This window comes from Alligator mississippiensis, chromosome 6, assembly GCF_030867095.1.
Source record: "Alligator mississippiensis isolate rAllMis1 chromosome 6, rAllMis1, whole genome shotgun sequence".
Lineage (NCBI taxonomy): Eukaryota > Metazoa > Chordata > Crocodylia > Alligatoridae > Alligator > Alligator mississippiensis.
In genome coordinates this window covers 20547927-20572904 of record NC_081829.1, presented here as the reverse complement: position 1 = coordinate 20572904, position 24978 = coordinate 20547927, and the positions used below count along the sequence as shown (strand labels likewise).

At 43.2% G+C, this 24978-nt stretch overlaps 1 protein-coding gene across 1 annotated transcript; it reads left to right on the top strand.

The window, feature by feature from the left end:
- Positions 1-1033: 1033 nt before the first annotated feature.
- GDF10 (growth differentiation factor 10) lies at positions 1034-23630 on the top strand. The gene is made up of 3 exons (XM_006276179.4): positions 1034-1787; positions 11714-12621; positions 22617-23630. Exons 1-3 carry the CDS (start codon positions 1511-1513, stop codon positions 22806-22808), a joined length of 1377 nt encoding a protein of 458 aa, XP_006276241.2. The 5' UTR covers positions 1034-1510; the 3' UTR covers positions 22809-23630.
- The last annotated feature ends 1348 nt before the right edge of the window (positions 23631-24978 follow it).

Below are 24978 nucleotides of genomic sequence, written 5' to 3'. Positions count from 1 at the left end.
AAGACTTTGAATTCCTGCTGTTCTGCAATAAAATAAGGCAAGAAATATTAGCCATCCCTGGTTGATTCTTTAATTCTTTCCCAACAATGTCAAAGTATCAGTGTCCTACAGGTTTTAGTGCAGGTTAAAGACTGATACAAAGTGTATGCTTGAATAGGAGTTTGGAGTGAGTTAAAGGGAGAGAGAACATTTTAATGGGACATTGGTCCAAAATAGCCCAGCTTGTTCCTACCTCCTGCTGCCTCTTCCTCCTTTTCACAGGACCTTGATTGTATAGAAACAGTACAGACAAAACCACAAACAACAAAAGGTTTGCTCACGCCCCCAGTGGAGGTCATGAGCATGCTACCATGGAGAAATAAAAAAGCATCAAAGGATGGTCTGGATTATTTATAAGCGAAGATTAATTAATGGGAGGTTTGATACTTTCACAACTTGCATTTGGACAAATTTGTTTTTGCAGATTGTTCGTTTTTACATGCAAGGGGCACAGACCAATGTGGCCTGGTGCTAATTTTAAAAATGAATCAAACCTTTCTTTGCTACAGTCCAAAACCGACAAACTTGTGGTTCAGAAACTTTCAATAGTATCTGCTCAAATTTGACACTCCAAGGTTAAAAAATCACAAAAGGGTTGTGTTATGCAGAGCAACAGTAGCTTTTTCCATCATTTTTTTCAATTATTGCATTGTGCACTCTCCAAGAAAAGTAACTGTCTTGGCTACAGGAGGACAAGCTTTTTTTTTTTTAAAAAAAAAAAAGAGGCAGAATGAACAAATTCACCTAAAATGGACTACTCTCCCCTCGAGGGCAGCTCGAAACCGGCTGTTCCCCGGCCCCGCGGGGTGTGGTCCAGCGCTACACTCTCGTTCAGACCCACCGGGGGGGGGGGGGGGGGGGGGGGGGGGGGGCTGCACGGGCCGCGATGCAAACAGCCCAGCGACGCCTCCACCCCCGCAGGCGTAAAGGCCCTTCAGCAATTCCTGCGGCCCTTTCCCCCCTCGGGCCACAGAGCTCGGCTCCTGCAGCCCCGCCACCCTGCCTGCTGAAACCTGGCCTTCGGCCGCCCCCGTCCGTCCCGTCCCGTCCCGGGGCCGCCCCGGGGTGCCAGCCACCCTGCTCTCCCGCCCCTTCCTTGCCGCCGGCGTCTTGCGTCCGGGGGGCGGCCCGCGTGTCCGCCCGCGCGTTACCTCTGCCGGGGGCTGAGCAGCGGGAGCCGCCGGCCGCGCTGCCCCCAGCCCCCGGGGGCCGGGCCCGGCCGCCCGCCCGCCGGCCCCGCGCTCCTGGTGCCGGGGCTGCGCCGGGCTCCGGCCCTCCCCGTGCGCGCCGTCGCGGGCCCGGCCGGGGCGCCTCACCTCGCAGGCAGGTGATTGGCCAGGCGGGCTCGGCATCACGGCGGAGGGGGGCCCCGCGGCTCAGCCCCTCGCCCGGCTGCGGGAGCCTGGAGCCCCAGCGCCAGCCGCGTGCGGGCGTCTCCGGCAGCGGCCGCTTCCCCGAGCCCCTCCGGGCCATGCCCCCGGCCTGCCCCCCGATGGCCGGCCGCCTCGCCTGCTGCCTCTTGCTGGGGCTGCTGGGCCGCGGGGGCTGCCACGCGCTGCCTGCCCGGGAGGAGCCCCGCGCCCCGGACTTCTCGCCCGCCGGCACCCACCCCCGAGGGGACGCGGCGCTGGGCGGCATCGCGCGGGACGTGGTAGCTGTCCACATGCTTAAACTGTACGAGAGGTACAACCGGGAGGGCAGCCGGCCGGGGGACGGCAACACGGTCCGCAGCTTCCGCGCCAGGCTGGGTAAGAGCTTCCCGCCCGCGGCGGGCTCGTGTGCGCCGGGGCCCGGCTCTGCGGGCGCCGCTGGCCGCCGGGGGAGCTTGCAGGGGGTGGGAGGATGCTGCATCGGCGACGGGTAGCATCCCGGGCTTATGAACCTGCAAAACCCCCATGTGGGGAAAGGTGTCGCTTTTCCGGAGCGTCCCTTGCCGGGGCTGTCAGCAAATGGGGGCGCCTGGCACCCCCACAGCTGCGCTCCTCCGCCCGGGAATAAAGCGGGAGTGACAGCCCGGCAAAGCTCCCAGCCTCGCCCGCAGCTCGGGCCCAAACTCCCGCAAGTTGCAGCTCGGAGCAGCGCCGCCTACGGGACTTCCTAAAAGTTCTCCAAGTCTCGTGTTTTGAAGTGGCCGCTGTGATTTCTGCGCGAGGAAGAGCAGGAGGTTTCTCCCCCGCGCGCACACACGCGCACCCCTTGCTTCGCTGGTTGTGCGGCAGGCAGAGCAGACCTGCTGCAAGACAACCGCTTAATGCGAGAAAAAGTCTGGGGGGGGGGGGGTGGATAGGAAAGCCTGCTGTTCAGTATTGGATGCTTGGCATTTTTGTTTTTTAAATTAACATTTGTAATTAGTTCCTGGAGAAAATAGTTCCTCATTAGGTGACTAATCCTGTTAACTGGCAATTATAACAAAAGGAAAAGCATCCTGCTTGTGAGAATAAGGAAAAAAGCTTTTTGTTTTTTTTTTTTAACCTTACTCTTCTAAAATAAAAGGCTCTGTAGTGTTTTAATAATGTTTAAGATCATGCATTTACAAACTGGTTTTACAGTTAGTCTGAGTCTATCTCAGTATCTCCTCGGCTTTCGGGTTTTAAAATGCTGGCGATGCAGAGCACTGTACAATATGGTAAATTAACTTCAATTTCTGTTTTTGCAAGTATATGGGAAGCAGAGTCATAGCACTGTAAGGCTGCGTGGAGGGGTGTGTGCTTGCAGTGGCACAAGTTGCCGCAGCACATACCGTTGCATACGCGCTTTGTCAGGGGACAAGCAAATTGCCCTTGCCCAGCCCCTCCCAACCCTTCAGCCAGGGATTGCTGCTGGCCCCAGCAGTCTTACCTGGTGGCCTGGAGCAGCAGGGGCACAGATCAGGCAGCACAGAGGCCTGGCCAGCAGCCAGAGCTATTGCTCTGGATGACCCGGCTTCTCTGTTCCAGCTCACACTTGTTGTGCATGCATTTTGCCACTTTTTCTTCCCGCTTTTGGTTTTTTTGTTTGTTTTTTGTTTTGCTACCAGGAAATCCTGGTAGCAGAGTTTGGCCCTGTGCTGCAAATTTGCAGTGTGGAGCATGTTTTAACTGTTTTGTGGCACCACAAAGAAGTTTGCAGGACCACAAACCTCACACCTCTCTGCGTGTCTGGATGCAACCTAAGTTCTTTTTATTGATTCTTATACCCAGGTATATGATCATCAACTCCTAGCAGAAAATCTATTTTATTAGTAAGGATATAAGACAAACCCATATATTGGAAAGGGTTACAAACCTTAGTGCTTCAAAGCACTAATCAACCACTAACGGGTTAGGAAGAGACTTCCCCTGTGGGCAAGTTATTCCATAACTGCCTGATTCGGAGCCCTGGACTGCTAGTCTGATGTAGCAGACCAATTCCTGTGTTCCTATAATATACTCTTACTCGTTCTTTGATTGACCTGCTTTACAAATGGCTTGACTGGAGGCAGATGGCTGAGCTTATTTTAAAACAAACTTTACTGAGATGCCATTATTATTAGCATTTAAGGAGGATAATTTCTTATTGGTCACTATTGTTATACCCATCTTACAGATGGTGAACCTGAGGTACATAACATTAGAAGTAATTTATCTAAAATCATGCAGTCAGTAAAGGGCACAGCCAGGTCAAAAGCCAGAGTCACCTGGCTCCCAATCTGATGCTTTCTCTACCAGATCACAACTCTTACTTCAGTAGCCTGAAACAGGAAGCCCCTCTGGCTCTTTGAAAATGTAGTGGGGAAGTAAGTGGGCTGTGATGAGATTTAATGTTATCTTACTATAATAAGATATAAAAAATATGGAAATCAATATGGCAGGAACCCCCCTAGCTTGCAGTATATTTTGCATTATTCTTCTCTCTCATGAAATTGTATAATTTCTGCACCTCACTGAAAAAGAAGAAAATAAAAAAACCTCATTGCTTTCTTTTGGTTACATGCATGAAGTTTCTATGTCTTGTATTACACAGATAGCAGCTAAGGCAATTGATTTCTGGGATACATAAAACCATGCAATAGCTATAAAAACCATCAGTGTTCAACTTCACTTTCAGTGATAGTTATTGGTTTAAAAAATAGAAATATGTGCATCTTTCAGAAAGTTCATAATGCCTGTCTGCCCTCTGCTGTAGCATAAAGCTGTTTGTTGAATTAGTAGCCACTGTATTATTACATATGTAAACATTAAGGTAACAAAGTCATGTATCAAAAAGTTAGGAAGTGCCATAATTCAGGTTGACTAAGCAGCCTTAATTTGACTCCCTTATGTGCGTGGGCATTATGATATAGTTTTAATTACATACATACATTTAATTGCTGTTTCCTCATGCATACATTTATTGCTCAGCATTGCGCCCCAGAATTAGCAGCCAATGTTCCTTATCTTCTGCATTCAGTGTGTGGCCCCATGTGCTGTTTACTGCACACCCTCCAAAACTTACATTGAACTAGTTTCCTCATGGGCCCTTTGCTGGTGCACATCACCATGACAGGAATACTCTCTCTCAATAAAAAAACTGAGGCAAAGAGATGAAAGATAAAATATTTGATTGCCTGCTAGCTTTGGGTTCCTGCTTATTTTCTGAATACTCTGCTCTTCATCTTTCAAAATGCAGCACCAATTAATTTCACTTAAAGTTGTAAGTGCTCAACAGTTGTACTAATTTGTCCCTATAAGCCTTATTTTGAGTAATCAAAAAAAAAAAGGGTTGGACAAGTGAAGCCAGATTATCTTCCATCTATTAGGTGCATGAGTGAATTTTGGATGTCTAAGTGTGATTCTAGTCCCCCTGCTCAAGTTTCTGAGCAACATTTAATGCAAAAGGTGGGTTGCCACTTCTTCCTCACTGCTTTTTTGTGATTTAGTCATAAGAACTAGAAAACAATGTGTTACAAAAGTAGAAGCATTAATGGATTTTCAGGACTTGAACAGAGTGGAACAGAATTGCACTTAGGCACTTAGTCCACATAGATGTCTAATAGGTGGAATAGAATTTGGCCCATAGGCTGCACTTGTCACTTGACTGGCATCCAATATAATTTTGTGGCAAAGATGGAAAATTCAGTTTCTCAGTGCAGCTTCCAATATCTATCTAAACCACAGACCATTTTCTCTGCCTTGGCAGCCCTGCCTTTCATCCACTACATGATTTCAGACTTTGTGAAGAAATGAAACAAGTAATGCAACTAGAGATGGGTGAGAGGGGCACCTGCTCCACACACCAAGGTAGGAGGGTCGATAGAATCACCCCCTCCCCTGCAGAGTCCATGACCTGGTGGTATTGCCATGCTGGGAACTCCAAACCAGTCCCTGGCTGCTGCTACTTTAAGAGCAACAGCCAAGGCCAACAGCGCATGCACACCAGCAGCAGCAGCTCAGCCAGGACTATGCAGGAGTCCCAGCATTGATAAGGCTGCTTTCCCCCCTACACCTCCCAAACCTGCTCTTGGATTGGTGCACAACTGGTGGGGAGATGGTCCGATGACTCAAAAGCAGTGTCAGGACCCATGGTCTCCCACAGGGTTTGCACCAAGCACCAACTCTGTTATGCCACTGAAATGAAATAAGGATCCTGCACATTGTCTGACTCTTTTCCTTTAACAGAGAAGCACTTAGCCATGTTAGTCTGAAGTCAGACAGAAAGCAGGGTAGGTGTGCACCTTATAGAGTAACTAAATCAGAAATGTATAGTATAGTCTTTCATAAGCATCTTATTTCATCAGATGCCATGAAAGACCCTTCATTTATCCTGTGCAAAGGTCCTTTCATAGCATCTCATGAAGTAAGCCCTTTGCTTACGAAAGCTTGTGCTACACATCTCTGATTTAGTTACTCTATAAGGTGCAAATCTACCCTGGACCATCTAGCCCATCCAATGAGGCAGGGATTCTGTGATAGAAGAAAAACAGCAATGCTATCATGAGAGCCAAATTAAAGTCACATGGGAAAACTTCATTCTAGCATTTTTGTAGTTTTGAGTGCTTGACATTTAGGATTTGAATGTAACTTTGGGTTTTAATGTAACTTCTGGGATTTAAAACACTAAAAATATGTAGCAGTATATTGTTCTCCTAATATGGATCATTAGTGCTCAGTTTTGAAACTTTTAAATCTGTAGTGTAGGCACCTGGCATTTGAGCTAATAGAGAGCGTCCAGACAAGCGCACACGTGCATTTCCCTGGGGACAAATAGCAGCAGCACAATATGTACTACTGCTACTTGTCCCCAGGGAATGCCCATACATGCATCATAATGTCATAGTGCTTAGGGTCAGAAGGGACCTAAACAGATCATCAGGTCCAACCCTCTGCCCCAGGCAGGAATGGGTTCCGCGGTCATATCACCCCAGTCAAATATCTGTCCAGCCTCCTCTTGAAGTCCCTCAAGGTAGGAGAGAGTACCACCTCACTTGGGAGCCCATTCCAGAGCCTGGCAGCCCTAACTGTAAAGTAATGACTCCTGATGTCCAGTCTGAACCTTCTCTCTAACAATTTGTGGCTGTTATTCCTAGTAACTCCAGGTGGTGCCCGGGGGAACAGAGCCTCCCCCAATTCTCGCTGGTCCTCCCTGGTGAGTTTGTAAACGGCCACCGGATCCCCTCTCCGCCTTCTCTTGTGTGCTGTGGTGCATGGCAAGTTGCCCCAGGTGGGGTTGGGAAGGCTGGAGCCAGTACCTGGACTAGCCCCAGCAACCTTACCTGGGGTCCTGGGGGCTTCCCAGGGCTCCAGCAGTGGTGATCCAGCAGTAGAGAGCTTAGCTGGCAGCTGGAGCGTGGCTCCAGCCAGCCAGGCTCTGGTTTCAGGCAGCACATGCTGCCACCATATGTATTGTCCCTCATTTTTCCACTGCAGGTTTTTTGACACCAGGATCACCCGGTGTCAACACCCCTCCCCCCCCCCCGCACTGCAAATTATCAGCATGGAGAACTCCCGCATGTGCAGCGTATGCAGTGTGTGGCACCTCAGGTGGGTCTGTGGCACCGCATACACATCTGGGTGCGCCTGTGGAATCTAACCTGAACTAACTCATGGCAGTACCAAGTTATCCTTTGCGGGCCACAGATGCTAGAAGGTGGCCTCTATCCAGGTTTTGGAGGAAGTGTGCTTTAGGGGTAACAGATCACTATTTCTCTATCTCCTCTTCTCTACCTTCTTGCATGTACCCCAGTAGCCTGACTTCTCCCCATCCTTTCCACACACACACAGCCTGTCTCCAGGAGCTGCTTCTTCTTCCTCCTACCCATCCAAAGTGTTGTGGTAAATCAACCTGAAGTGGTCACTGGCCTGCAGAATTTCAGCTAAAACAGATAAGCAAAGGTATAAGCAACTTTAAAACTGTCACGTGATGGAGAGGGGTAGGTAATCTTATCTATAGGCATAGCTAACAGCTTTAGTGTGTGGCACTTAAATAGTTAAGTCTGAAATAAATTTGGTCAGAATCATCTCAACAAAGGTTTTCTGGTGAAATTTTCTGATTTGTCTAAATCCAAATGATTTACAGAGATGTGACAGTTTTGACAAAAGGTCCATCAAAAATCTGTCTGGCTTCTTGCCAGCCCACCTGCCTGGTTTCTCAGCTGCCTAGACATCTAGCCTTCCTGGCTTCTCTGTGTCAAGACTTACAGGCTGCCATTGTACTTTGCAGAAAAGTTTGAAAATGTTGAGTTTTGTTCCACTTTGAAAACTAGACTTCCATAGGCAGAATTCTCTGTGAGATGGAATCACCAGAGCTATCTGCAGTCTGAAATCACACAGCTGCTGTAGAGTATCTTACTGGAGAGTAGGCTGAAACCTCCTGGCCTAGAAAAGCAGCTGGATAGACTGCACAGCTGACACATGGAGCTAAATTAACAACGTTCAGTCATGCTAGGAACTACGAAGGATTGGGACAGAGCTGCTTATTTTCACTTGATGTTTTGAGTAGAGCAGTGACTCACTCTGACAACTGCCTTGTGTCCCACAAAAAGTGAAAGTATTAAGATGGTTCTCTCCTTGGTTCTGCTTCTGGTCAAGGTTGGCAGTATAGGAAAACTTGCTCTTGAGAGCGTTCCAGGTTCTAAAGATTTGAGTTACCAGTAGTTTTCCAAATCAAGTGTGAGTCTTTGGAGGGCTGTCCTTCACAAGACTTTAAATTGGGATAATCAGGATAGAGCTGATTGATAAATTTCTGATACAAAATTGGTCAGAAAAGGAAGATTTGACGGAACTGAACCATTCTGTGGAAATGTCAATTCCCTTGACACTTTCATGGAAACTTCAAGACTTCCTAGACTGTGGCTGTCTGATGCTGAAGCAGATTCTTCCATTTTACCATAAATTTTGAATTAAAACAAAATGTTGATATTGTAAACCATTCTGGAGCAATGAAAGTTCCCTGTTCCCACGAGCTCTACTTGATACACTACAAACCTTTAACTTCTTTATGGCAGTGGACCAAAGGTTGGGAGATCCAAATCTAGTTCCTGGCTCTGACATAGCTCTCTTATAGGTGAATCTGCACATCACCCTACAACGATGTAGTGACATGCTACATCGCTATACAGTGCACTACAGTGACATAGCGATCATGCGGGTCTACATGTGATTCCTAGCTATGTCACCATAGTGGCATGCTTCCCCATTTTATCATGCCACTATGGTGATGTAGCGGCAAAATCTAAGCATACACTGTGTGCACATTGCCATAACTGCCCATACTGCTCCATGCTTTAGTACTTCCAAAAGGAAGTACTAAAGTATGGTGCCATATCAACATCACAGTACGGTGATGGGTAGATGCGCCCTATGTACCTTTACGTATGTCAGTTTCTCACTGCCTCTATTTCCCATCTATAATATTGGGTGGATAATCCTCTGTCTACTTATTGTAACCTCTTTGGGCAGGGACTATCTACTGTTGTATAAGACTCTTGTTTGGGACCTCTTGATGCTACCATTAATGCAATCCCTATAATTGAAGTATGAAGGACAGGGAAGGGGTTGTCAAAAACTAACATTAACTGTACTGTTTGAAAGCCTGTTCTTCAATCTCACCTACTACAAACAAGATAACTCTTATAATAAAAAGAACTCTAATGAATCATTAATTCACAGGCACTTGTAAGCATGGTGGTTTTATCTGGCAAGTATTATCTGTTCTTATTGCATATATATAAAAAAAAAAAAACTAGGCTAACCACGTAAAAGTAATTCATTCTGCTGAACAAAAAACTAGAGGTATTAAAGGTGGAAATATGACTATCAGGACATTTACACCAACAACCTTGCTCCAAGATACATAGCAAGAGCATTACATTGGAGAATAACCCTAACCGTATTTCAGGAGGATATAGTAAAGTTGAACTGCTTGAGACTAACCTGTAGACTGATAAAACTGTTCATAATCAATCTAAATATTTCTTTGTTCATTTTCATCTTGTTGCTTTGTCCTCCCTCGGATTGCTCTAACCTTTTCCTTTCTTTGTATTTAAATTCAGGTGTACTCTTCATTTCCATTGTCATCAGCAGTAGCTCTATACATATGGGTATCAAAGGACAGAATTTCCCTTTAAAGTTTACATCTTTTAGATCCATTCTGCTCTTCAAAATTCAAATACTTTAGACTTTAGGCTATGGGTAAATTAGAAAGGAAACTTGAAATCTTATGATCCTGCAATGCCCTGCTATGGCTATGTAAACAGAAAAAAAGAAAGAAAGAAAGAGGAATATGACAACTTTGCTTTGATAGATAATAGGCTGCAAGTGCATTTTCTGCTGCTTTGGATGCTACTTGTGTTTAGATACAGCCTCCTAAATATTAGATACACTAGAATTTCCTGGTGAATTTAGATGATGATACTAATAATTATTTAACTGAAGAATCAAGTGCATTTGTACAAAACCATATTTACAAAGGCATTTCTATTCTAACACTGATCTTTCAACTGGTTAGAAAGAGATTATCAAAAATCAGGTTTGAATCCTGGCAGCTGAATCCTGTCAAGGGCCATTTGGGAAACAGTCTAAAACATCCCTAGCAGATAGGAAAACTCTCCCCAATTTGGCTCAGTGTTCCCTAGTGGCTCCTTCATATTTTAACCGATGGGCCCTGGACATACAATCACCTGTTAAACATCCATCTGGTAGATGTTGGTCTGCACCACAAAGTTTGGAGCTGAATCCAAATATCCCCAAAGCTCAAGGTGGGTTTGGCTTTGGCTTTGGCCAGCGTCCAGTAAGAAACCTCATGTCTACACCACAGTCCCAGGTGTGACTGCAGCTCAGGTAGACCTATCCTAACTACCTTCAAACCATCTGGCTCTGCTGCTCGTAGACAGGTAGCTGTGGCAGCAGAGAACTCAGCCCTGGCCAGCTACACAAAAATGTATCCAGCATATTAGGAGAACATTGCAGCCTGCACTGAAATCCATATTGTCATGGCTACACTGCCAGTGGTACTGAGCTCACTATTTAAAGCCAGCTTGGCTCTGTCTTCACTATATGCAGTCACAGCAGGATAGACTTACCCTCAGTTTCAGAGCTGCCAAACTCTGTGCAGTTCCATGGGACACTTCTCAGTGGCAAATAGTTCTTTTATTTCCTACACAAGGTGGCCAGATCAACAAGAAGGATATCTAGGGAGACAAAAGCAAATCTCTTAAGCAAAAGCAGGTGAGGTAGAAGGACAAAGCCAGAAACTGCTTGTGCAGAGGAGGACAAGAGCATGAAGAAGGGAGATTTTTCTGTCTGTTTTACTTCTGTCTTGTTTGTGTCCAACTGCTTGACAAACAAAGTCATTATCACCATTTTACAGAGAGGGAATAGCTTGTAGGTCAACCTGCAGGTGAATGGCAGAGCCAGGAAGAAAATCAAATTCTCCCAAATCTCAGTGGAGTTTTCTACCCACTATATTGGGAGAAAGCAACCTATGGGCTACAGGCCAGATTCAGCCCACTGAGCAATGTCAGTCAATCTGCAAAGCTGGGGCAACATCAGCAATTCTGCAGCAGAATGGCAGGAGGGTGTAAGGCAGGGATGAGCAGCAGCACCAGCAAAGGGAGCAGTGACCTATCTTCAGAGTGAGCTGAGCTAATTTGGCCCACTGTTCCTAAAAGGTTCTTGAACATTGCACTAGGCAACACTGAAACCACTGTTGATAGTGCCTCCTTATCTACGCTGCCTGGACAGTAGGAAGGGGAGCATTAGGAGAGACTGCTCTGCTTCTTTGTTGTCCGTAAGTGAAAGAATAAGGGAAAGCAGAAGGAAATGAGGAAGACTAGTGTGGGGGTTAAGGCAAGGGTCAAAGATTCAAAAGATCTGGGTTCATTCCTCAGCTGTGTAAAATTGGGCAAGTTACTTGATCTCTGTGTGTTTCAGTTATCCATTGGTACAATGAAGACAATCCTTCTTTCATTTATCTGCATTGTAAACTCCCTGGGGCAAGAACCAGCTCTTGTGGTTACATTCAGTGCCCAGAGTTTTAGGGTTCCTTGATGCTACTAACAGAAGCTTGATTCTCCTTCCACTTAAGCTGGCTTTATACTTGTGGAGCTCCTTTGAGGTCATTGCAATATCTGGCTTAAAGTGAGATAAGTGAAAAGGGATTGGGGTCCATAAGTCCAACTATTTAGAAACAGTTTGATCATTCTGAGCATTAATCTACTCATTTATTCATTCTCTTGCAGAACTTTTATCCCAGAAACCTCTATACTGCTTCAATCTGACGTCAATGCAGGATTCAGAGATGATCCTTGCTGCCACATTTCACTTTTATTCTGACAAACGCCCCCGCCATCAAGAGGTGTTCTGCAAGCGGTCCAAGAACTCATCTTGTCGCCTCCTCCACTTGCCCCAGATCCCACGGCTCAACCTTATTTTCCGAAGCATCCCCCAGAACTCTGCCTATGGGCTAGTCAAAGGGAATGTGACTGTGTTTCCCCAAAGGCGGGGGTCATGGCAAGTGAAGGACATCTCACACATCATAAATGAATCAAAGCTGGCTGGTGAACTTATTCTCTGTGCAGAACTTGACTCTGGAGAGAAATACCAGGGAATACCTGAGCAGGTTGCTCGCCATTTTCCATACATACTTGTTTATGCCAATGATTTAGCAATAGCTGAACCTAACAGTGTGGCAGTCACCCTCCAACGATATGACCCTTTCCCTTCCAGTGATGGAGATCCAAGCCTGTCTCCCAATGCTTCCTCAGACACACGTGTGAGGAGGGACACATACCTTTCCAGCTCGATCCAGAACAATGAGTTGCCTGAGGTGGAATATATCAACAATGATTACAATAAACATGACATATGGGAAAGTGCCTACAAGTCCCTAAAACCAAGAACCTCACGTAAGGATCGCAGGAGGAAAGGGCATGAAAATACTGAAACACTCACAAAATCTCAGATGCTAAATTTTGATGAGAAAACAATGAAGAAAGCAAGACGGAAACAATGGAATGAGCCTAGGATTTGCTCTAGAAGATACATGAAAGTTGACTTTGCTGATATTGGCTGGAATGAATGGATCATATCTCCCAAATCATTTGATGCCTATTACTGTGCAGGGGCTTGTGAATTTCCAATGCCCAAGGTAGTATGAGCCTTTACTGCTTATAATTTCCAGACATACCTCCTAATCTTTTATCTGGTGTATGCACACTGTATTGAATGTTCCATTTCTCACAATGTTCTAGGACCTTGTCTAACTTAGTCTAAACTACTCAAACAGTAGGATCTTCATCAACTTACCATATTTATTTGCATAGCGCACACACCTTTTCCCCCAAAATTAGCTATAGGAAATTGCCCGGGGGGGAGGGGGGGGGAGGAGCGTGTCTTAAGGAAATTGATATTTCTTCAGTGGCTGAAAGTTTGGGCTCCAAGCTGGGGCAGGAATCCTCTCCTGAGCTTCACTCTCCCCCTCCCAGTTACGTGATCAACAGGACTGGTCTAACCCTCTCACAGCCACTGCTAAATTAAGGCTTTTATAGTATCAGTTTACCTATAGTGTCAGCCTACCTACCTACTGCTGTAGCAGTAGCAGCAGCAGCATCACTTATGGGGGAGGAGGGGTGAGGTTGATGAGAGTACTTTGATTTTACTGTCCAGAGCCTTCAGTTGCAAGTAAGGCTGTCTACACCCCAGCCATTTTTTCTTCCTTCTCAAAATGAGGTGTGTGTCTTATTTAAAGTAGTGTGGTATAGGAATAGTTACATTACCTCAGAAACTATTTTGAAGTCTAACAGATTTCTCCCTTAAGGAAACACACTCCAGCCTTCTTCTGGAAGCTATCTTATTGCTTCTTGCATTAAATATTCATTAGATAAACAGGAGCAAGATAGTTTCTTTCCTATTTGGGGATAGGGGCCTGGGCTGGAACCCAGGATCTCTTCCTTGCCAGGAAAAGCAGCCATGTCATTGAGCCATCTGGTTCTCCTCATCCTGGCCCCACAGATCTTCATTGTCTGGCTGTCCAGTGAGTCAGCTTCAAAAAGAGGGCTGGAGAATACTTTGGGCAATACCTACCCTGTGACTTGGAGGTAAGAGCATTTTGGGAAGCAGGCAGCACAGATTCAAATTACTTCTTTTGCTTAGAACCTGGGTAAGTACCCTGATCACTCAGCTATTGGGTTAAAAGTTTGGAGGGTTATCTTCTTCCTCTAACGCCAAACACCTGCTAGTTATTGCTGCTCTGCAACTAAAGTTTTGGGACTTACCCAACAATATGCATATGGATGGCACATATAGCATCCACAGTGCAGCCTATTAAGCTGGCTCAGTAGGAAAGCAAAGTGAGTGTAGCTAAATGGAATCCAAAGTGTGCACAAGTGCCAAAAATTGCTGTTACATGACTACGTAATTTCTGCGTATTTAGACCCAAATCTTGAATTTGTTGTACTCTATGTTGGAAGGATATATTCTGTACTTTACATTAGGAGTAATATATCTTTCAATGGTGTTACCATGGAGCTGGGAGAAAACTTTTGGTGACAACATTTTTGATGAATAATGCATATTTGGTGATCGTGAAATATTTTATAATTTTTTCTTTCATTGTGAATTGTTAGGGGTTTTTTGACATTTTAAAAGCAATGCCAACCCCTGCCAGGTGCTCTCTCTGTAGTGTTGGGCAAGTCATGCAATCTACCTTTGCTTCAGTTACCAACTGATAAAATGGAAACATTTTTTTCTCTTATATGTCTGTATTGTCAACTCTATGGTTAGGGACAGAAATTATACATAAAGTGGTATAAGTGATAGGAAACTGGTTCAAATCTGTAACACAACAGAAGTTCAGTACACATAAACTGCTGTCAAAGGTTAAATGCAGACAGTCAAAAAGCCCAAGGCTGAATTGATTCAGTCTTTGCAGGTTAGTCTAAACTGCAAAGATTGAATCAATAAGCAAATGAACAGACATTCATTTTTGATTCAGGAAATGCAGCCACATGCCTGCAGTCGCTCAAGCCAGAAGCTGGGGGACCCTAGAACATGGCTCTCTGGCACATAGCCAGCATGGGTTGTGTGTTCGCTTCATTTTCCTTATGCCCCCAAGGTCTCTGGGATTTGCAGTCCACAATCACAGGAACAGGACTCTGCTGGGTTGCTCATCACTTCCTCTTCCTGCTTCCAGGTGCCTCTGGGATTTGTAGTCCACAGTCGCACCCAGCACTAAGTAAACCAGCAGGGCTGGGCAACTCTGTACTTGGGGGGCAGGTGAGTTTAACCCCCCTCTCTGACTCCAGACCCCGGCTGAAGTTTGCCTGAGGGCCAGCCAGTGAGGCCAGTGAGCTAACCCTCACTGCTCCAGCTAAGGAGCAGAGAAGTGGAACCAGCCCTGCTCTCTGGAGCAGGCAGCACAGCCCATTCCAGATCAAGGCTGCAAAGCATGTTGGGCTGCTGGGGGACTCTGGTTTAACTTGAACCAGGAAGGGGTCTGGGACAGAAGTTTCATAAACTGGTTTGACGTAAATCAGTTAAGTCTGATACTACATTCAACCAGGTTTATCTTACACCAGTTTCAGCCATTTTGAAACTGGTTTATGTACACTGAACTTCTGTTCTGCTACAGGTTCAAATCAATTTCTGGTCACTTAAACCGGTTTATGTGTAACTTCTGTCCCTAGCCAAAATGGCCAAAACTGGTTTAAGATAAACCTGGATGGATGTAGTATCAGACTTAACTGATTTAGGTTAAATTGGTTTATTCAACTTCTATCCCAGATCCCCTCCAGATTCAAGTTAACTCACAGTCCTCTGGCATCTCAGGACATTTTGCACCTCCCCAGAAAACCCCACCCCTCACAGGCTGGGCAGGTTAGTTTTAGCCCGAGCTGTCTGCTCCAGCCAAGCAACAAGGCAAGCTCTAGCATCCCTGGCTTCTAGCCTGAGCCACTGCAGGCACGTGGCTGCATTTCCAGAATCAAAAGTGAATGTCTGTTAACTTGCTTATTGGTTCAATCTCTTCAGTTTAAATTAACCTGCGAAGATTGAATTGATTCAGCCTCAAGCTTTCTGACTGTCTGTACTTAGCCTATGGAGCAAGAACTGGCTTCTGTGGTTACAGTCAATGCTGGAGTGTTGTAGCTCCTGATCACTACAAAAAGAGGGTTGAGTTTCTTCCCATTTAGGCTGTTTTAAAACTGGTTTAACTTTAAAGAGCTTATTGTAATATAATGCAAACAAAACTTCTTTATTGCTTTTGATTTGAAATGACTCTTCATTTTGTGAGCCTATAATTTTTCTTTGATATCTTGTAAATGCTCCATAGGTAAAGAGCATTTTTAACCCAAACAAATTTTTTACTTTCCAGAAGTGCCAGCAAGCTGGGGGAAAAAAGATAGACATATAACTCCAATTTTGAATCTCTTCTATTGGAGTAGGTGAAATTTACTTTAAAAGTTCCATACTAAAGGTCCACAGGAGTCTTGGCATTAATGGCATCTGAACTATGGTTTCCTGTTTTTATTTTTTTCTGTTAGAACATAGCTGTATCATGGTGACTCATTCTTATCAAATTTACTGACTGACTGAAATATACTGCAGGTATATTCAGCACTAGACAAATGAGACTCCTACACTAACTAAGGTTCACACTAAGGTGTCCAGCCCTGTGACATAGTACCCTATCTACCCTGCCCCTGCCGCTTATGCCATGCAGGGTATCACTCTGTAGTGTCCTATAACAAAAAGCAAAAGTTGCACTTAACTTCTGTACCAAACTGGATGGTCAGCACAGGTCTTGTAAGACATAGAAGCAATTTATGCACGTTCAGAAATTCAGTAAATATATCCAGGAAATGCACATGTTGAAAATGCATGGCCCTAATTTGAGATAAAATAAATGGCTAATTGCACAGTCAGAACACAAACACTTGGTAAAACCCTGCAGCAATGAATCTGAAAGTACTGAAGGATATACCCTCAGCTTCCCTATCTATAAGATAGATAGATATGACATGGCAAAACTGCAGATAGCAGTGAGACTGAAGCATGAGAAGATGTACATGAGACAGCTTTACTGTAGCTAGCTTAGGTACCAGAAGCAGATGCAGAACAAGACTTCATCACAGGCCAGGCACACCTGCCAAGGATACTTGCATACTCTGCATACTTACACAGAGAAACAATCTGTGCTGAAACCTGTATTGCTAGCTAATTTATCACTTCTACTAGTATCAAGCTAACTAAATTAAAATTGACTTATGTTCACCTAAACATACTGCATTCACACCGCCTAACTGCAGTGTAGAGAGACTAGGAGCAAGATAATATGGCTAGTCCACTGGAATACATGGAGTCTGTGACATAGGTTCCATAGCACCAGATTTAGTTTCATGTTCTAATCATAAAATCATCTTGCCCCTTTACTATAATAAAGCTGGGTTCTTTGGGGCAAAACAGCTTTTCTGTATCAAAAGTGGGTAGATAAGTTCTTAGTTGTAATACAAAACTGAAATATCATATAAATAAACTAAGCCATTTCTAAGTTAGGGAACAGTGCATGATCTTTAAATGTCTTTTAAGAGACCTAAAATCATTAATCTTGTGCTCATGCTTTTAATACTCAGCTTACAAAGGTGTTAGAAATGAAGCTGTAATTCTGAGTTACAAAATCAAAATCTTTGTGTGTAGATGTGTGGTGTTTGTTTACACATCTTATTCTGAACAAAGCCTACTTATTAGTGGCTCACAACTTTTGTTTTAGAGACTAACTGCAATACTCAATTTTTCAATCATACCTTTTTAAATATAAGCAACAAAACTTGCACAAAGAAGGTTTGAGCAGTTCTTGAATGCAGACTTTAGTTTCAGTGCATACAAACTACTTAATCTTGGAGGAAAAAGGAATACTATTTGTAGGAGCAAAAGCAGTGTTGGGCCTTGCCAAATGTGGTTATCCAAACCACAGTCAAGAGCATGAATTCAAAAGCCTGCATATGTTGGTTTGTGATCTTAGATGTCCTAAGTCAGAGGCAATGGTGAAGTTTTTCAGATGTAGACTATACTGATAACCCTGTGAATGAAGGATGGATCATTTGTAATTGGAAAAAAAGAACTGGGGTTTCTCTTATGAGATATAGTGCTAGAGTTGTTTGATCAGAGCTGTACTTTACTGCTGGGATGTTGAGAAGCAGCAAGTCATGAGAGAGGCAAGGATTTTTTTGTGAGTGATATCATTGTTGGGATAGATTTAGACAAGATTTATAATGTAGTACATTCTTCTTCAGGTCTGAGAAAAAAGCAGGCCCAGCAAGGACTGAAAACATCCTTCGGGGCTCTGAAATTGGAGGAGAGAGAAATTCTCAGGGGTACCTGGCAGACAAAAAAAGATAGCTTGATTAGTGAAAGGTCAAGACCCTTTAACAGAGAAGAGAAGTATTATCATTTGTGGTGTGAAAAAAGATTAGCAGGAATCAGGTAGGTTACAGTGAGACATGAAGTCAATATATGTGTTAAGTCCTTGGTTCTTAGTGTCCAGCCAGTTTATGATTTTTTGTTCCCAGGCTTGCCTTTTAAAGGAGTTTTGCAAATTTCCCTTGAGCACGAGGATAGTGAGGTCAAAGTGAGTGATGGTTCTGTGATGCATTTTCCTACACATGTTTCTGGGTCTGTCTTTAATCTTCTGCCTGTAATCATTCAGTCTGGTGTGTAGTTTAGTCTAGTTTCACCCACAGAGTTTCCATGAGGGCATATGTACCCTGGATGAGATATACCAGTTTTTGGAAAAGATGTGTAGGATCTGTGGATTCTCATGAGTCCATTGTGGGAAATATTGATTGTTGTAGCAATAAAGATGCGATAGTTTTTGCATTTATTGTAAAGACAAGGCTGTATCCCATTTGATGTGTGTTCTCAGCCCTCCCCAGTCATGGCTTTCAAAGAACTTCCTAACCTTACTCATCTCATCCATGGAACCAAACTCCCCACTGATTAACAGACATCAACTGGGACACCCCATATATTACACCTTACTGGAATCTTTCCTCAAGAAGACAAGAAAGCAATCTCTCTTTGGGACTGAATCAGTGAGGCCTAAAGACATTAGATTGCCATCAACCTAGGTTGGATTCTATATTACTTAGGGCCTTGTTACACCTTACACTATGAGCTTCACAAATATTGATTAGTGTTAATGCTAGCTTGAGTTTGGAGCAATCACACATTTAGGCCAGCAGGGACCTGGAGAACTAAAAGGTAAGAATACCTCTTTCCCATTCCAGGCTTCCCTCCTGCCTCCCAGGGCTCTCCCCAGTTCTCCCTCCCCCTGCACCCCTGTCATCTGTGCCGCTGGGCTGCTGCTGTCCTCCGCTGAGCCCAGACCAAAGAGCAGCAGCAACAACCAGGCAGGAAGGTTAACCCTTCCCTGCCTGCTCCCCCAGGACAGACAGCTCAGGGGCTGCAGGGGGGACACTGAGCAGGGATCTGGGGTGCTGGGCAGGGATGGGCAGTAAACTGGATCCAGGCCACTGAGGTGGGGAGGGTGTTTACAGCGTAGCCTAACCTAGAGTGGCTATACCTTGGTATAACATGAGCTGGATAACATGGATCAGAGATAATCCTGCCCTGGAGTAGCATAACTCTGAGGCACCTAAAGAGTGCTTAAAACGAGTTTCAGGTGTTAATATGCAGACAGTCAAGGTGTTAAGAGCTCCAACAGCTGCCCAAAAATACTGTGTAACAAGGTCTTTACTAGAAAGGATGAAGTCTCTAACCTCCAAAGATGTATAGTTAATATCAGAGAAAATCAGAAAAGACCTATTACTGACATCAGCTCCAAGACTGGATTCCAGCTTAGACAGCAAGCTATGTCTTCCACAGATGTAAACCAGCATAGCTGCTTTGACGTTAATGATGTTCTGTTGATTTACACTGGCTGAGAATCTGGTTCTGTGTCCATTAGCGTGTATCTGGCATTGTGGAAAATCAGTGCTCACATTTATCCTTTTTGTGGGATCTACAATAACTAGAAATTTCTTGTTTTTGGTCCTTGTAAAATTTCCAAAACTATGAGTTTCATTTTGAGTCAAGGACTTAAACCCCCAAAGAAACATTTCCTAAAACTCATAAATGTTTCCTGCCTAGGTTTTTGGGGAGAAAGTCAAGATGAGGTAAGAAGAAGCTGACAGTAAGTGGATGTAACTTATATGGAGGGATTGTAGAGAGAGAAGAGCAGCTAATAAAGCCCTGCAGGTGTCAGATAAAACAAGTATGTGTGGGGGGGAGGAGGTACTTTATTTTATACCTCCTTTAGTTGCTTTTCCTTTATCAGTTCCATAATTTTATCCTCTAAGGACCAAACTGTTCCAAAGTGGGATTGCCCTGGAGGTGAAAGAGGGTGGAACTTGACCAACCTTATATAACTTGCTTGCCAGTGTGTAATGAATTACCAGTTGGACCATAATTATATCACTATATCAACACCATCACTGCAATGCATTCATCTTTGACTACCATAAGCTTTCCACTTAAGCGCATTGGCATAAAGGTAATGCAAAAACCTAGACCAGCATCACTCAAAACTTGAGCCAGGCTTTCAGAAAGGCTGGCAAAATTCTCCACTTGGCCTGAACTGGGTGGAAGTGCTGCTTGGTCTCACTATGGATTTGTTATTTAGGTAGCCAGGTTCCATGCAGAGTAACAGTCCATAATAAATGGTTCTTTCTGTGAACATTATTGAGGTTTGTATTTGTGCCCTTCAAGGAATGCAGGCTGTAGCAATCTAAAAGTGCTGGCTCTTTGGCAGGCTAACGTAGCGAAGAGACGAGCCAAGCAGAGAGCTGGAGAAATGATTTTAGGGAAGAAAACTCAAGACTGGCTTTCTATCATAGGGAAATCTGTCTATTTCCTGTTGTGTTACAGCCTTAAGACTGATATAACCTCTTGCAGTTTACTATCCTGAGATCCCATAGACTAGTAACTATGTGGGCTGCTGTCCATTAGAAAGGAGTTAGGGGATTTTGTAGAGTGGCGGTTTAGCATTTGTGACTGTTCCAAGTAAAAACTGCAAAATTTAAAAAAGCAAAATGTAGTTAAACAAAAATAAAAATCATGTAGCAGTTTTTAATAACATTTAAAATACTGAAGTAGGAGTCTACAGGTCCAAGTTGTACCCTTAGCTCTGCACTCACTGTGCAGTGTTGAAAGCCACCCATTCTCTTCCATGGTTTTGCCATCTGTCCAACAGGAATAATAATCTTACCAATTTAGCTTAATTCATTGCTCTTTGTAAAGGGCGCTGAGACCTACAGATGGATGGTGCTATGGAAGAACAAGCTGTTTATCACACTAAAGCATTCTAATTACAAAAAGACGATTTCCAGGATAAGTCACCTGATGAGACCTGCCTTTATTTCAAAGCCCCAAAAGACCTGCAATTAATTTCACAGATTATAGTGGCTCAGATAATATGTTTTACTTGAAAGCATTTAAAAGTTTTAGCCGGGTTGAGTTTTTACTGACTTTGAGCTATATCTTAAAGGCAGCATAAGTTGTCATTTTTAAGGTTAAAAATTAGCAACTAATTAACCTAGAAACCTCTTCTGTATAGTACTTATGTCCTAGATAATTTTGTATGCTGAACTTGAAAAATCAAGAAATTCCCATGTGTGCAATTCCAAAGAAAGCAGAAAAGTCCCTATTAATGTTAGGGGTAAAACTACTTTCTGCTTATTTATATCATCCTATATTTTCAAATGTATGTAGTATTTTATCTATTCTAAGCAATAGGACACAGTGCCAATGTATGCTGTTCAACAGTTGTAGAGGTGGCTTCATTTTAGCGGTGGTGTGTTTTCAGTTGGGGATTTCCAGAACTGCAGGCAAGTATTTGTGTACCAAACCTGTACATGTAGATTCTGCAGTTGTTAATGGCAAAAGCATACCAATAAGACAGGAGAGGTTTGACTATACATTTACAGTCACTTGCTGAGACTATGTGCAATAACAGTAACCTGCTCATGATGGAACTGCACTACACTGTTTCCATTCTGTCATAGCTTTTCACACTTTCTTTCCCTCTTACAGAACATTGTTGAACTATTCCCACTAGAAAATCAGTAGTAAAAATAACAAACAATACACTGTTCAGTGCACTGGTACTGTACAAGTTTAACCGTAAACTCATTTTACACACCCCTCTTCCCTCTCTCTCCTCCACACACACACAGGGTCAGTGAGGGGTCTTGCAGGCATGCAGAGATGGACAAAGCATTCAGTGATTAGAGGCATTGAGTCTTTGTCTATGTGGGAGAAATCAACTGGTATAGTGGTTGAAGCATAATTTAATTACTTTAGATTTACTCCACAAAGTGGGTAGTACTCTTGAATCACTCTTATTTCAGAAGAATTCCTCTGCTTCTATGGCAGAGTAATTATTCCAGAAGAAGGCAGTTGTTTCAGATTAGCATCCACTTGAAGACTTACTCCTGAATAGATATGACAGCCAATTTCCCCACATAGAGGCCGCGTCTACATGAGATGCTTACTGCACAGTAGCTTACTACTGCGCAGTAGCTCATTAGTTCTGCACAGTAGCCTCATGGAGCACAAACTGTGATACAGTGCTACTGCATAGTAGTAACATGCTACTGCACAGTCAGCATCACCTGGAAGCTGTGCAGGGACGCTACTGTTCAGTAATGCCGGTTACTGCGCAGTCATTTAATACTTGGTTATGCAAGTTCTACATGATTGTGCAGTAACTGCGCAGTCAGTGTGTCATATAGATGTGACCAGACAAGACCAAACAGATTAGTGAAGACTAGGAGGAGGAAGGGAAGTAATCTTAACCATGGCTTTTGCTTCATGAGTCCGCAGAGAGCGGGTCACAACTTCAGTGCTCTCCACCTGTGTAAGCTAAGGAGTCTAGCCCTATGACTGATTGATGCCTCCCAGGCAGGAGTACAGAGAACATGAAGGATTCTGTACTTTACTCCCCTGGGGTTCAAGTGCATGGGGGAAGACATGGGTTATTCCTGTATTTTCACTTTTTTAAAAAAACCTTATCTACAATCATTTTCTAAGCCCATTTGGGAAAGTGATTTCCTGTAAGTGAAACAGCAATTATTTCTTCCTTTGTTCCAGATTGTCCGGCCATCGAATCATGCTACAATCCAGAGCATTGTAAAAGCAGTAGGAATCATTCCAGGCATTCCAGAACCCTGCTGCGTTCCTGACAAAATGAACTCCCTCAGCGTCCTGTTCTTAGACGAAAACAAAAACGTCGTTTTAAAGGTATATCCCAATATGTCTGTTGAGACCTGTGCCTGCCGATAAGTCTTTACAAATAAACCTTCAATACAACCAACACATTCTGCTTGACTACACTGGGAAAGTTGTGAATGGGAAATGACTTAGATTGTGTTTGTGAATGAATCCAAACCCACATCTCCTTCTACAGAAAGAATGCAGAGACACTATAGCAGCACACGTGCTCACCTCTAAGGACCTTAAATTTCATCATTTGTCTTGTAATGTAACAATGATTCACCTTCCAGAAATCCCAGACTTTTCAAATCTATTTTAACCCATCTAGCTAAGAAATCTGATCGTTTTTACTTAAGTTTACCGTAACTGGAGGACTAAAATACATTTTTATATACTATTTTCCTGGCTATTTTACTTTTCAGCTAACCAAGAAGATGGGAACGGACTTTGCAAAAGCAAGAGTATTTTAGAATATTGCTTTTTTACACAAATCAAATCTTTTTGCCTAAAATTCATACCTTTAGTCCACATATTTATACTGAAAAAATGCTGTAATAAAAGGGCTTAATATACATATTTTTCTTCAGGATTCAAATGTAGTGCACTGTATAAGCTTTTATATATTCAGTATATTAATATAACTATTTTTGGTTACCTTTCCATAATATATACTTTGTTTTACAAAAGATGTAACACTATCCCACCGTCATTTCTGTGCTGGTTAATTTCAGGTTCTTAAACATATGTATTCTCTGAATAACACATACTATATAGTAATATGTTTAAATACTAAAAAATAACCAAGATTTATATTTTTGTAAATTATACTTTATATCCTTTAGGTTGCTTTTAACAAAAGCTAATAAATTAAGGTACAGTAGTATTTAAAAATAGTTGAAATGTCTTTCTATAAATACACATTGTTGTATTCTGTTAATTAGAGGAAAAGCAATGCTATCTTATTTGGAATGTCCAGGCTATGCTTGTCACAATATAATTTATAGATTAAAGCCAGAAGGGACTACTATGATCATCTAGTCTGACCTCTTGCATAATACAGGCCAAAGAACCTCACCCAGTAACTTCTGTATCAAGCATAAAGTCACAGCACCCTGGTTGAAAATTGCTGCCTAGTTTGGGAATCTTGATATGGCTTAGGTGGGCCAAGTGCTGAACTGTTCAGTCCCATCATGATAAAACTGCTTCAGGGCATGTCCAGAAGCAGAACTTTAAGTACCTGAACTTTAGTTCTCTACATCTAGAATATAAGTGATTCCAGGGTTCGGTGACAGCTGAGCAAATGCTTTGAGGTTCTAAGTTTTAGACTCACATATCAAGACTCACCTAAATCACATTTTAGACACCTAGCTCCTTTTATGGTCCTAGCTTTTATGTGCCTCCACTCTCTACCTGTAAAATGGTGGTAATAACACTATCATACTTCATATAAGTGTTGTTAGCAATATTAAAAAATAGTATGTTAATCTTATGGAGAGTCAAACCACTCACCTTAAAATAGAAGGTTAAAAACAAAAGCATTTTGCTTAACATGAGCATCTCATGCATTCTTTGGTGCCGATAGGGTCTGATTCTTTTTTCACTGTTATAAATATGGAAGAATTTCATTAAAGTTGATGGAGTTACATAAGTGTAAACAAGACGAGAACCAGACCCATAATATATGATGCAATAGCTATACCTGAGTTACAGCTTAGAGTGTAGACCTTTTTTGCAATTTAAAAAAAATATATTAAACCATTGCCTATACTGTCCTAAACAAATACTCATCTTTTCCCACAGACATGGCCTTGTTCCCATTTAACATCTGGCTAGAATGACACGTTGGTCTAGTGTATTTATGTTCTGGTCTATTACATTTTGTTTTCCTTAGGGAGCCTATTTTACATCCTGAACTGTTCCTTGGTCACAGACTTGCTTTCCAAGTCATGATGATGCAGGTGACTAGGAGAAGGAAACACAAATCTTTGATTCAATATGTTTGTAGGTAAAAGTCCCTCTTCTGTACACAGCGAGGGTACTTTAAAGAACATGGTCAACACTTAAAATTTTTGCTGGCATAGCTGTCAGCTAGATTGCAGAAAAAAAAATCACACCTCAGACTGATGCAGCTGTGCTTGCAAACCTTTCTAATGGAGACACAGCTTATGTAGGCAAAAGAGTTCTTTTGCTGGTATAACTTATTTCATTTAAGGAAACAGAATGAGACATATCAGCGAAA

Coding starts and splice junctions, on each gene's coding strand:
- GDF10 (XM_006276179.4), top strand. CDS start 1,511: ATGCCCCCGGCCTGCCCCCCGATGGCCGGCCGCCTCGCCTGCTGCCTC. Junction 1,788..11,713: donor CAGCTTCCGCGCCAGGCTGG/GTAAGAGCTTCC, acceptor ATTCTCTTGCAG/AACTTTTATCCCAGAAACCT. Junction 12,622..22,616: donor GTGAATTTCCAATGCCCAAG/GTAGTATGAGCC, acceptor CCTTTGTTCCAG/ATTGTCCGGCCATCGAATCA.